This window comes from Chrysochloris asiatica, unplaced genomic scaffold (genome assembly GCF_000296735.1).
Source record: "Chrysochloris asiatica unplaced genomic scaffold, ChrAsi1.0 scaffold00024, whole genome shotgun sequence".
Taxonomy (NCBI): domain Eukaryota; kingdom Metazoa; phylum Chordata; class Mammalia; order Afrosoricida; family Chrysochloridae; genus Chrysochloris; species Chrysochloris asiatica.
Window position 1 is genome coordinate 19,236,519 of NW_006408542.1, and position 13,450 is coordinate 19,249,968.

The 13,450-nt window shown below is 42.7% G+C and overlaps 1 protein-coding gene across 1 annotated transcript in view; it reads left to right on the forward strand.

Annotated features, from left to right (window-relative positions):
- Positions 1 to 10,783: 10,783 nt before the first annotated feature.
- Positions 10,784 to 13,450, forward strand: part of EPAS1 (endothelial PAS domain protein 1) — a 45,846-nt gene continuing 43,179 nt past the window's right edge. Inside the window, exon 1 of the mRNA XM_006839419.1 lies at positions 10,784 to 10,970. Within this exon, the coding sequence (XP_006839482.1) occupies positions 10,922 to 10,970 (49 nt within the window). The 5' untranslated portion in view covers positions 10,784 to 10,921. The remainder of the gene's footprint in view (positions 10,971 to 13,450) is intronic.

Genomic DNA, 13,450 nt, shown 5'->3' on the forward strand with positions numbered 1-13,450 from the left:
TTTTCTCCTTGACCAGCTGAAACCCAGTCTGCATCTAAGCTTTTTAACCTAATAGGTAACAGGCGTATTGTTTTGCTACCTTGAAAGATTACAGATATTAGGCCAGTGAGTCCTAGTCACTCTAAAAGTCAGGAGCTATAACCAAGTAAGTGACCAACCTCATTAGTACAGCTGGTGACATCTTGAGACCCCACTCTGGACTGTGTTCACCTGGAAGACACCAGGACCATGTTGACTGAGGGTAGACAATGGTTAGATTACAGACTTAAGTAGAGAAGTCTATAGCTAGGCTGGGTTCCAAAAGTTAAGGAGACATTTTTATGAAAATAAAGTTTTAGAGGAGGCTTTTTCTGTTTGCTAAAGCATTGGGACAATTCATTTTGTCTCTTTTGACTGCTGCCTGGTCCTTATAGGATCTCTTACCTTACTCACCATAAGATGTCTCAGAATTAGGGTTTCCAACTTGGTGAGAGTCAGAGTATGTTTAAGTCATAAACTAAAATTTCGGGAAGTGCTCACTCTCCACCAGCAGTGTGGATTGTTACTGCAGCAAGGCTGGACCCACAGCTTTTATGTGAGCACTGTGGGGCCCCTCTGCTAAAACCATACCACACACCTAGCCCTAAAGCCATCAAGGCTGCATCCTGCTAAGGGTCTACTGCACTGGAACCTCTTCATCCTCCTCAGTCCCTGTTTGAGCTCAGTTTTTGGTTCTTAGAAGGCACGGTTAATTCCGTGGTAGAATTCTCACAATCAACCAGGTTTGATTCCTGGCCAGTACACCTTTAGCCCAGTCAGCATTCCTCAGTCAGTGGCAGTCTGTCTATTGCTGTGATGCTAAACAGGTTTCAGTGGCCCTTGCAGACTCGGAAGAAAATCCTAGCAATCTACATCTGAAAATCAGCTAGTGAAAACCCTGTGGGTCACCACAGTTCGATGCCATCGTGCATGGAATCACCAGTCATCAGGGGTGACTTGACTGCAGCTAATGACAACAAAGCTGGTTCTTAACCCTGCTTCTAAGGTACCACGTCTCTTCCTAAGATAGGTGTTCACTTAAGGACAAGCCCCCTCCCTGTGGACTCTTGATGACACTGTATTTTTTTTTTTTTTTTAATGAATCTTAACCCTCCTCTTCTTCCCATAGTATATATAAACACCCAGTCTGTGGGACAGTATCTAACACTGGGCACTCAAAGGTGTATGGTAAATTTTTGTTAAGTACCATGGAGTCGGTTCCAACTCATAGTGACCCTGCACAGTGTTTCCAAGGCTGCAAATCTTTACAGGAGCTGAAAGCCTCATCTCTCTCCTGCAGAACTGCTGGTAGTTTTGAACTGCTGACCTTGAAGTTGGCAGCCTGACTTGTAACCACTACGCTGCTATACAAGGGGAAAATTCCATTCTCTTTTCATTCCACTTTTCCATGAACTTTTGAAGCCCCCTAGTATTAGTTTCCTTGCTGCAGATGGAAAAAAACTTTGATTTCGGACCCAGGAAGACAGGTTTGAGACCGTACCTTTTTTCTCTCTCTTTTTAACTTTTTGTTGTGAATTGAGTGAAGATTTACAGTGAGACAGTGACTTTTATTTTAGCCAGTTACTGAATCATTCTAAATCTCCACATTCTCATTTACTAAATAGGGACAATAGTTTCTGTCTCACAGAGTTATTATGAGATTTGAATGAGATACTACCTATTTAAACATCACTTTCTGGACCCCTAAAACACTGCAATGGTATTGTTACTTGTTCTTCTCAGGTTAGCTGGAATCCTGCCCTCGTGACTAGCCTTCCCTTGACGTTGTTTGTTCATCCCATTTTGCTGCTTATCTTCATCTCTGTAGTGTTTACCGCCTGCCTGTACTACTTACTTGCGTGGTTCATCAGGGTGTCTCAGATTGTGAGCTGCTTAACTAGACTGCAAACTCCTTGGGAACAAGGAATGTGTGCTCTACCCTTGCTTCACAAGACACAGTGGTCTAATTACCACGGATTGCACCAAGTGCCCTGTGGAAGCAGGAGGACCACCAGGAATGATATGAGCAGGAATTTTGTAAAAGAAAATTGGATTGAGAAGTACATTTGTAAGCCTTTTCTGAAGATCAGGAAATTTTCAATGAAATCTCTTCTTAAAGGAAACCAGAGAATTCCACTAAAGCAGAGAGGACACATTGAATTTAACATGCAAGTTAATTGTCATTGTAGGACCTATATGGAAGAGAAAGAAAAAAAAAAAAAAAAAAAAAGTGCTCGTGTTTAAGAAATGGAACCTCCTTGACCTAAAAAGAAAGTTCAGCAACATGGCAAAGAGAACTGATCAGGAACAGCTAACGGACAAGTATACCTCCAGCCCCAAGATTGCATTTACTTGGTGATGAGGTACAGCTATTAGGGCCAAAGTCTGAATGTGACTAATGCTGAGATTAGCCAGATAATGGGACCATTATTATCTATCATCATAACCTTCATTTAAAGAGAACTTTCTAGTACTTCTAACCCTTTCACTCTTATATGATCCTGACGAAGTAAGGCAGACTAAGATATCAAGTTGACATAGCAAGTGAGGTTTCCTATCCAAAACCATTTATTTAGGCAGTACTGTGGTCAATATATTAAAGTACCAGCTCTCTTAGCGCCCAGCTGCATGTTCTGTTTGCCAAGAGGCCTAACCTGTGAAAATTATGTATGGGACTGTTTTACCTTCACAATTAGTATGAATTATTCTTGTTTTTTGGTGTTGCTAATTAAACGATGACAGTGTTGCCAATGTTTGTTCTTCCAAAAGTCAACATTAGACTGATATCTCTGGACTCTGCCAAAGTTAACTCAATAATATAATTTAATTATTGCTAGACCTAGAGTGCAATTTTAAGACCCTCGAGTCAATTCCAGCTCATAGCAACCCTATAGGACAAAGTAGAACTGTCCCACAGAGTTTCCAAGACTGTAAATCTGTATGGGAAGCAGACAGCCTCACCTTTCTCTCACAGAGTGGCTGGTAGGTTTGAACTGTTGACCTTCCAGTTAGCAGCCCAAGGTTTAACCACAGTTCATAGGGATGATGGCTTTTTAGCCAAGACTCTGTTTGAGAATCTCAGTCTTTCTTTTTCTAAGTATTAAAATAATGATGTAGAGTCCTGGTGTGGTGCTGCAGGTTAATGCGTTGGACTGCAAAGTCAGTTTGAACTGCAGGGTCTGGAGTTCAAGCTTACCATTCACTCCTTGGAAACCCTATACCACGTCCCTATGGGTCAGAACTGACGCGATGACACTTAACAACAAAATGATGAAGGCTATGTTGACAGATAATCATGGTCCCATTATTTGGCCTAGGAAGAGAGGTGTACTACTAGACCTAATTCTGCCACTAATTAACTGAGATGCCCTAAGTAAGTCAATTAACCTGGTTGAGCTTCAGTTTACAGATCTGTAAAATGGAGACAACAGTGCCTTGCTTGCCTACCTCACAGGTAGGTCATAAGGAGGGAATTAGACTGGGGTCACTCATGTGTTTTATTTATTTTCAACTCTCTGCTCCTGTCAGTACTTTAAATCCTTCAAAGGCTTATGTAGACATTTGCTGTGTGGCCTTAGGCAGATGACGTAGTACTGATGGCAAGGCTGAGCTGTAGTTCCTGATCTGTAAGCAGTGTAAAGAGTACCAACCATATTGTGTTGTTAGAACATATGTATGTATGTACATTACATATGGAAAGTCGTCATGTAGCCATAGGTAGGTGTCAATAAGTGTTTGAGTAGTTGAGGGAACATGGCAAGTACTCAAGTCCAAAGCGTCATGACAAATAAAGCACTGACTCCAGATGACCTTTCCCCTACCAGGATTTCTGCTTTGGGTTGTCCATTCTGTGCTCTAAGGAAGGAGTACAGAGTTCTATGTATATCATGTCAACATCATTTCCATTCCTGTGATGACTTCTCTTGATGCTCCTAATGGATCATACCAAATGTGTGGATCAAACAAAAGATTGTGAAGAATGGGTATTCCAGAACACTTAACTGTGCTAATGAAGAACCTACACATAGAAAAGGAGATTCATACAGAACAAGGGGACACTGAATGGTTTAAAATCAGGGTTGTATCCTTACATGATACTTACTCAGTCCATAAACTGACAAATAATCCGAGAAGCTGGAGTATATGAAGAAGAACATGATATCAGGGTTGGAGGAAGACCCATTAGCAACTTACATTATATAGATGATATAACCTTGTTTGTCAGAAGCAAAGAGGACTTGAAATGCTTACTGATGGAGATCAAAGACTACAGTCTTCAAAATGGGTTGCACCTCAATATAAAGGAAACAAAAATCCTCAGAACTGGACCAATAAACAACATTATCATAAACGTAGAAAAGACTGAAGTTGTCAAAGACTTCATTTTGCTTGAATCTACAATCAGCACCCAAGGAAATAACAGCTAAGAAATCAAATGATGCAATACATTAGGAAAGTCTGCTGCAAAAGACCTCTTTAAAGTGTTAAAGAGCAAAGATGTTAGTTTGAGAACTAAGGTGTTCCTAACCCAAGATATGGCATATTTCAGTCACCTCGTATGTATGAGAAAGTTGGACTATGAATAAGGAAGATCATAGAAGAATTGATGCGTTTGAATTATGGTGTTGGCAAAGACTATTGAAAGTCCCATGGACTCCCAGAAGAACAAGCAAATCTGTCTTGGAAGAAGCACAGTCGGAATGCTCCATAGAGGCGAGCATGGTGAGACTTCGTCTCTCATAGTTTGGACATAGAGAAGGATTTCATGCTTGGAAAAGTGGTGGATCACTGAAAAATAGGAAGACCCCAATCAGATGGATAGACATACTGTGGGTAGCAACAATTATGAGGCTTGCACAGGACCAGGCAGTGTCTTGTTCTGTTGTACATACGGGTCACTATGAGTTGAGCCAACGTGACAGCACCTAACACCAACAAATACGCAAAGTTCCATTAAAGGATAAAGGTCTGGAAGCAAAAGCTCCCGGAGGGCAGATTTTGAGAGGTGGGGATGAGGATGCAAGACCAAGAGTCCTGGGAATTGGAAGTGCAAGCTAGAGAGGCGTGCAGAGAGAGGAAGAAGCAGGGGTTAGATAAAGGAAATATAAAAGAGATGGGGCAAGAAAAAACAATTTCATGCATTTCACAATTTTTCTGAAGGTTCTTCCTGACCACCAACAGCTGTTGGAAAATTCTTCCTGAGTGCAGGATAGTTAATCCATCCAGGGAGCTGAACGTTCTGTTTATAAAATGAAGCATTTTGGGACATTGGAGAGGATTGAACACTGTTGGTGTTTAGTTATATCGTGCTGTTATTATAGAACTAACACAAGTGAATGGTTTTAACAAATACATTTATTTTCTCAAAGTTTTGGAAGCTAGACTTTTAAATTCAGAGTTCTGGCTCTAGGGGCAAGTTTTCTCTTCCTGTCAGCTCTGGAGGAAGGTCTTTTCTCCTTTCAAGGTCTGTGGGCTTAGAGACCTTTGGAGACCTCCACGTGTCTTGGCATCAGTCTTCCTCTGAATCTTGGAGGCTCTCAACACAGGGACACTGGTTCCAAAGGACGTGTTCCACTCCTTTTCTTTCTTGGTGGTAGTCAGGGCCCTCTCTATTCTTGTAAGATGAAAGGTGAGACAGGCTGCACCCTGGGAGAACTCCCCTTAGATCAGATCAGGGCTGTGACGTGAGTAAGGGTGTTGCATCCCACCCTGGTCCCCTTACGACCACTAGGCTGATCACATCATTACATAAGAAGAGACAGAATCAAAAGTTGAGTTTGAAAGTTATGTCAACATTCTGTGGATCCAAAAGTACTGAATTTTCTGTCCAGATAACAGGGTACAAAGGCCAAAAGAAAGGATATATAGTCTCTGATTTTGGAAATCTCAGGAGAAGACAGAGTGAGTAGGAACTGGTTGGACTGAGACACTGAGCACCAGGAACTGTACTAGACACTTTTTTTTTTTTTTTAAATCAAAAACTTGTTTTCTTTTTCATCAAGCCACATAGGTTACTTGTAGAAACATAAAGAAATATAATAAGCCCTAAGAGGGTGGGGAGTATGCTGAGACTGCTATCATTTTGTATTTAGACAGGAGAGTAATGGATGATTAAGAGACTGTATTCTGGAGCCTAATGACTTAGGTACAAGACCTAACTTTCCCACTTAACCTGCTGAGAGACTTCAATTGAAATATTTAGCCTCAATAGATCTGTTTACTCATCTGTAAACAGGGGGAAATAACAATAACTGCTTCCAAAGGGTCCTTGTGAAAATTAAAGAAGTTTATGTATTTGTAGTACTTAAAACAGTACTTGGAATTTTGCACAAACAAAAAAGTTACCAGCTGTTCTTCCTATGACACAGTCTGCTTCTCATGCAGTGGTCACACAGAACTCAGAAACAATACTCACAGTTACAAGGTCCATTAAGGACGTTAACAGGTTGTAATTCAGAGTCAGAAATGTTCAGGGTACAGTTGTTACAGTCTGTACAGCCTCTCTTCAACCATGCCCACACACAGCCCTCTCTCTGCCTAGCTAGTGTCACAGAGCTCTTTTGGGACTGCTGATAAAAATTCACAAGACATACCATTCCTGCATAAACTTCTGACACATATGCAACCCTGTGCACAACAGAGCGAAACATGGCCAGGTCCTTCACCGTGCTCACAATTGTTACTCTTAAGCCCATCGCTGCCAATCCACCACATGGGAGTCTTCCTTTTTGTCAGTGACCCTCCACTTTACCAACCATGATGTCCTTCTCCAGGGACTGGCCCTTCCTGTTCACATGACTGCAGTGTGAAAGATGAAGCCTCCCTATCCTCACTTCTAAGGAGCATACTGGCTGTACTTCTTCCAACACAAATTTGTTTGTCCATGGTATTTCTAATATGCTTCTCCAACACCATACTCAAATGCATCAGTCCTCCCATAGTCTTCCCAGTTAAGTGCCTAGAGGCACCCTACTCTGCAAGCAAGCTTCCTGCCCAGAGTCACTCATCTTTACCTGCTTCACAGGCTGGGAGCTCACTTCTCTGTCTCATGCTCTGGTTCTTGGTTCTGTTGCTGCTGCTTCTCTGCCACTCCTCCAGCATCACAGATTTCTGTCCCTGGGTCAAGGAGGTTCAACTGTCCAAAGGACACACTCCAGTCCTGACCGTAGTGAGATGCCCCCTCCTGATCCTGAGATGGTTCATTTCATACCCATGCTAGAGTTTCAAGTTTCAATTACAATGAACCCTATCAACATCCACAGTTGAATCATGTCATCCTATCAGCATCTTCTCACACTTTCTCTCATCCAGACCCATCAACAAAAGAGTCATTTGTTGGAAGTTTCAAAGACTACAGCAAGAAGAGACCTATTAAGTAATCAACTTCACAAACATGTGATCATTTTATCACATACTATTTTATCATTTTATCACATATTATTTTATGAAGCCCTGGTTAGGCAGTAGTTAAGCACTTAGCTGCTAACCAAATGATCAAAAGTTAATACCCATCAGTCGCTCTGCCAAAAAAAAAGATACGGCATTCTGCATCCATAAAGATTACAGATTTGGAACCTTATGGGGCAGTTCTACTCTGTTCTGTAAGTTGAAATCGATATGATAGCAATGGGTTTTTTAATTATTAAGGACTATTTATTCATATACAAGGGTAAGACAAAAAGTATTGCTACTTGAGTTCCAGTTCTTACATGCACAGATTTATTCCAAGCAAAATGTGTCTATAAGTATGTCTCTGCAGTCAGTGAGTGGCCGCAGACAAGTTCTCTGCGTAATACACTTGTCTTACCCTTGTTAGAATGCCTTTTAAAAGGGTCCAGTCAAAACAGTGGCTTCTGAGGGAATGTGCTGGGCAGAGTGGTCAACTCAATTATGAAGGCTGTTTTTGGAGATTCTGAAGGGGTCATCTTGATAGATAAGAACACAGGACCATCGTGAGGGCTTATTAGGAAGAAATTTTAAGAAAATTGAAAACTGCATTGGCGAGGAAAAGGCCAGGAAAGTTGCATCAAGGAAATTTTTCCCATCAGAGCAACGCATCTGCTCATTCTCTGAGGATAGCAAGGGCTGTTTTGTGAGAATTTTGTTAGGAAACCTTACCCCAACTGCCTTATAGCCCTAATCTTGCCCCTTCAAACTTCTTTTTGTCTTAAAACTCAAAGAATATGTCTAAGGAACAACCTGAGTCCCTCCCGGATGCCAACATTGCCATTTTGATAGTACAGAATTCTTTAGGGAAGAATTAGAGAGAGAGAACTACCATCTTCAGAAGTGCATGTACCTAGATGGAGAAGAGGAGATGTCAAGAAGCAATGGCTTCACATTGTGATATTTTTGTTTAATAAGGGTTTGTATGATTTCATAGCAATATTTTTTACTTATCCCCAAATATTGACTATTTCTCATTGGCATTGCAATATTTCTAATCATGTCCCTTTCTTCACAATGTTTTGTTGTTGTTGTTGTTAAGTGCCATAAAGTCGGTTCTGACTTTTAGTCACCCTGTATAGGGTTTCCAAGACATCAAATCTTCGAGGGAGCATAAAGCCTCATCTTTCTCCCATGGAGCAGGCTGGTGGGCTTGAATCGTGGACCTTGTGGTTCGCAGTATAGTGCTTATGGTATGGAAGCACTCAGCTCCCCCTTATGTATGTTGTTGTTGTTGTTAAATGCTGTTGAGTCGGTTCTGACCCATAGCGACCCTGTACAGAATTTCCAAGGCTATAAATCTTTATGGGAGCAGAAAGCCTCATCTTTCTCCCACGGAGCGACTGTTAGTCTTGAAATGCTGACCTTGCAGTTTGCAGCCCAATTTGTAACCACTACACTACCAGAGCTTCCTATAATGTATAGGAAGTATTCTGTATAGAATATACATTTTTATGATAAGATTGTACTGTACTGCTTTGTAATTATTTTATTCTCATGATCATCTGTCCATGGGAAGATTTCTTAGGAATAGTTGTTAACATTCATTGGTTACAGTTAGGATAGGGCTAGTGCTAAAGATTTCACATAATTTACCTCATTTCAGTCTCACAATAACTCTGTGGATTATTACTAATATCATCATTTTACGGATGAAGCAACTGGAACTAAAAGATTGAAATAATTCAAGTTTATAGAACTAAAAAGCCGTCAAGTTAGAATTCCATCCTAGGCTAACTTATCTCTGTTTTGTCAGAGTTTGAAGCCCACTTTGACCTACAGAAATGCCATCATGAATCCTAACATGGGCTTTAATTAAAATCCAGGATTTCTTTAGGGGTACGGCATCTTCCCTCCTATACTGCTGTGAGCTTGAGAGAGGCTGGGAACAGATGAAAGTCAAGTGTGGAGAGAAAGCCTGTTTGTACCTGTCATCAGACATGCTCTTTAGGGCACCAGGCTGACTGGGTTTCTTGGGCTCCTGTCTTAATTCTCTAGTGCTACTATGACACAAATACCACAAGTGGTGGTTTTAACAAACAAATTTGTTCTCTCGCAGTTTAAGAAGCTAGACGTTTGAATTCAGAGTGCCACTTCTAGAGGAAGACTTTCTTTGTCTGTCAGCATTGGAGCCTCTGTTCCTTGATGATGTTCATGTGGCTTCGCATCTTTCTTCTTCCATCTCTCCTCGCCTAACCCACTCCTTTTATCTCTTTGTCGTTGTTGTTGTTAAGTGCTGTCAAGTTGATTCGGACTCATAGTGACCCTATATAGGGTTTCCGAGGAGCAGCTGGTGGATTTGAACTGCCTATCTTGAGGTTTAAAAATCGACCTTGCAGTCCAGTGCAAGGGGGGGGGGGAGCAGGCTTGTAATGTATACCCTTTTATTGGTTGATGATGCATGAAGGGGATTGTAACCATGGCAATGAAACGATATACGAATATATGATAGGATGAATGTAAAACTAATGTTCTCCCATGTAAACTATCACATAATTTACAATAAAACATTAAAAAAAAAAGACATACCCTACACTAATACTGTTTCATTAACATAACAGACTACTCATTCCCAAATGGGATTATAACCAGAGGCATAGAAACTAGGATTTACAACACAATTTTTGTGTGTATAAATTTGGGTGGGGCGGGGAACACTTTAAATCTGTAATAGCTACAAAGGTACTTTTCATTGTCATGGTGAAAATCACTCACTGGTATGAAATTTGATCTAAGGCTCAAAACTGAGCTTAATTTTTTTCTGAGCATATTTAATCAGGAAAAGACAGTCTTGAAGCATCATTGTCCAGTCTTTGGCCCAGCCATCTGGATCCCTGGTCACAGTTTCCTTGCCAGTCCCTTCCCCTCCCCGGACGTTTCATCCAGCCCCCAGATAATCAAGGAGCAGGTCTAAAGTATCCCCAGTTGATACTTGACTCATGGGAAGCTGTGATCTGGGCACCATGGGAATCAAAGAGTAGGAGGGCTGTTAAGAAGACAGCCCACACTTGCAAACATAGTACTTGAAAGGGGGTCTGTATGTGGCCAGAACCAATGATGGGAACCCAGCTGGCGGAAGAGTTTGGCTGCATTGTGGTTTGGGAGCATCTTGGGGATGTCTCTATCAAGGATGTCTAGGAAAACCTCTAAAAGCCAGCACCTGTGTAAGGCAGAAACCTGGCAGAGAAGGAAAGCTCAAATATTTTCAACAAAAATGGGTGGTAGAAAAGTGGTAAGGACAAATCATCAGTTCCATTGAATCCAGTTTCACTGTAATAGACTGGAAGTGAGTAACCCCTGCTCTCTCAATTTCAGGAGCAGCTCTGAGAGAAGGAAGGAGAAGTCCCGAGATGCCGCAAGGTGCCGGCGAAGCAAGGAGACGGAGGTCTTCTACGAGCTGGCCCATGAGCTTCCCCTACCTCATAGCGTGAGCTCCCACCTGGACAAGGCATCTATCATGCGGCTCGCTATCAGCTTCCTGCGAACACACAAGCTCCTGTCCTCAGGTGAGGCTGGCACACACCCCAGGCTGCTGTACACAGATTTACCAGCATGACTCTACACACAGGGGACTCCTTTTATCCCAGTGGTTGAAACCCTCTGGGAAGGTCTTCTTCCTGAGTAACTCCCACTCTGCAAAACTCTACAGAAATGCCATCATGAGCATTATGGGTAATTTCTTCAGGTTAAACATCTCCTACCTAGCAGTGACTTCACACTGCATATCAGTTAGGAATAACAGGACCACAAAAGGAATAGGAACCTGGAAGCTGAGGGGAGGACAAAAGGGGCCAGGTGAACTAAGAACAGCTCTTGCTGACTGACCTATCTCCTTGCCATCTGGCATACTCCACTCTAGCTTGACCTTAGGAACAGGTTTGATTCTTATCTTTCCACTTAAACTTCTCCAGAATGGCATACAAGATGTGCCCATATGATTTTCCCCCTCTTGCTAGCCAGTTACTCCAGGCAAAATATTTGGTCTATACATTGGTTTCCTTATCTGTAAAATGGGGTTAAAATATCACATCATAGAGTGTGAGAATTAACTGAGATGTCTGTTTAGTACCTGGCCCAGACACGCATAGGTGTCCATAACCACAACCACCCAGTGCCTGAAGCCTCCTGGGGGCACCAACCAGTTCTCATCCTCCTCTCTCAGCAACTCTGGACTCACAAAAAGAGTTCCTATTCTTCAGAAGACTAATTTACTGTTAATCTTGATCAGAAAGAGATGACCTGAGGAATTTTCCCACTTCAGATGTTATGAAAATTCCATCTAGACTATGAGTTTTGTAAGGAAACTAGTTGGCATGTAAGGCCCCTCCACTCAGCCTGGCTACCACAGGTGGGCAGTGTGTGAGGTGGTGAGTGTGAGGGAGTTGGCCAGGAAGGGAAAGGCTCTTTGTGGTTCGTTTTCAGTTTTCTCGAGTGCTCATGGTACCTTAGGGATAGGCTGATTCTGCCATCCTGTTATGAACTGATTATTCTGGGAAAGAAACTCTGAGCAGAGGGACTCCAGTGAGAGGCCAGGAGGCCAGGCCAGATTGTGCTATTCTGGGCCCTGTAGCACAGGAAGGATATGGGGGAAAGACTTTCAGAAAATAGTTCAGTGGGCCCAAGAGTTGGAGGGCTCGCCCTGTATGCCGGCCTAAAGGGGCCAATTGTGCAGAGATTCAGCAAAGAGCAGACTGGAGTGGGGGACCAAGGGCCAAGCCAAGCTCTATAAATACTTTCTAAGAAGCGTTGCAAAGCAGATTCATAGTTGTAGATGGTACCAAAAGATAGCAGCGCTGGACTGAGGTCCTATCTACCCTAGGACAGCTGCATGTGAGAAAGCCATCACAGGGCACATGTGCACTGCTTCCTGGAATCACCTTGGCTTGTGTCCCTGCACAGGTGAGGGCAATGACTAGTAATGCTGGCATCATCTTTGTGTATTCACAGAATAGACAGTTGCCAACTTAGGGTGATTAAAATACCGTCTCTACTTCCTGGTTGTGGTATTTTAAATGTTACTGTTAGAAATTAATTGCTTTGCGGTTACCATTGCTTCTTTCCACTTCCACTTCCCTTGTCCCACCAGCAGTAGCCCCAGGAGGGGTACCATGAAACCTGTGAGAGCTGGAACTGGACGGGACTGCCTTGTTTTCTGAGTCTTACGAGTTTTCCCCCTTTGACAGGGTGCAGTCTGATCACTTTTCTATTGCTTGCTTTAAAGTGGAGAATATTTGAGTGTTCTTTCTCTGACAGGTTTCCTCCTTACACAGGTTCTGGCTTTTGCAGGTTTTACTGTAACCCCTTAATCCTGGGACACCTCTCTGACTGGATTTGGACCTGCAGAATGTTTGAGACATCAGAGCCTGTCAGATGGACCTCCTCCTTTCACTGATGATGGAAATGATACATAGAAAGGTTAAGGTGGTTTCCATACACACATTTAGCACATGGTGGATCTACATCTGGAATCCAAGCTCTTTTGAATTTCAGTCCTTGGAAAAGACAGGAACGAGATGGCAAGAGCTATCTGCCAACCTGGTCAGGCGAAGATGCCCAGGATCTGACGGAGCAAGGGGAAGGAGAAGATAAAGGAGCCAAAGTTAAACTGAGGCACCAGGCCTGAGCGGTAGGGTGGAGAGGAGGTCCTCAGACATTTGCTGTGTTGTTTCTGTCCTTTCTGTCAGTGCAGGGCCTTGTTATCCATGCTCTCCACACAGGAGCCCAGTCATCCTTCTCAGAGGTTCAGAGACTGGCGTGGAGAGGTCCACGAGCTGAAAGCTGGGCCCCCTGAGCACATCTGCCTGCACATGTGCTGATGTGAGCCCCTGTATAGGGTTGGACTAGAGTGGGCCTTGGTGGTACAGCATACCTCTCAGCTCAGGAGCTCTTGCAAGTTGGACACACACTGCCTGCCTTCTGCAATATGTCAGCTCTGTCTCTCTCTGTCCTGAGGAAAGAAATGATGGAAAAGGATAAGAAGCTTCTA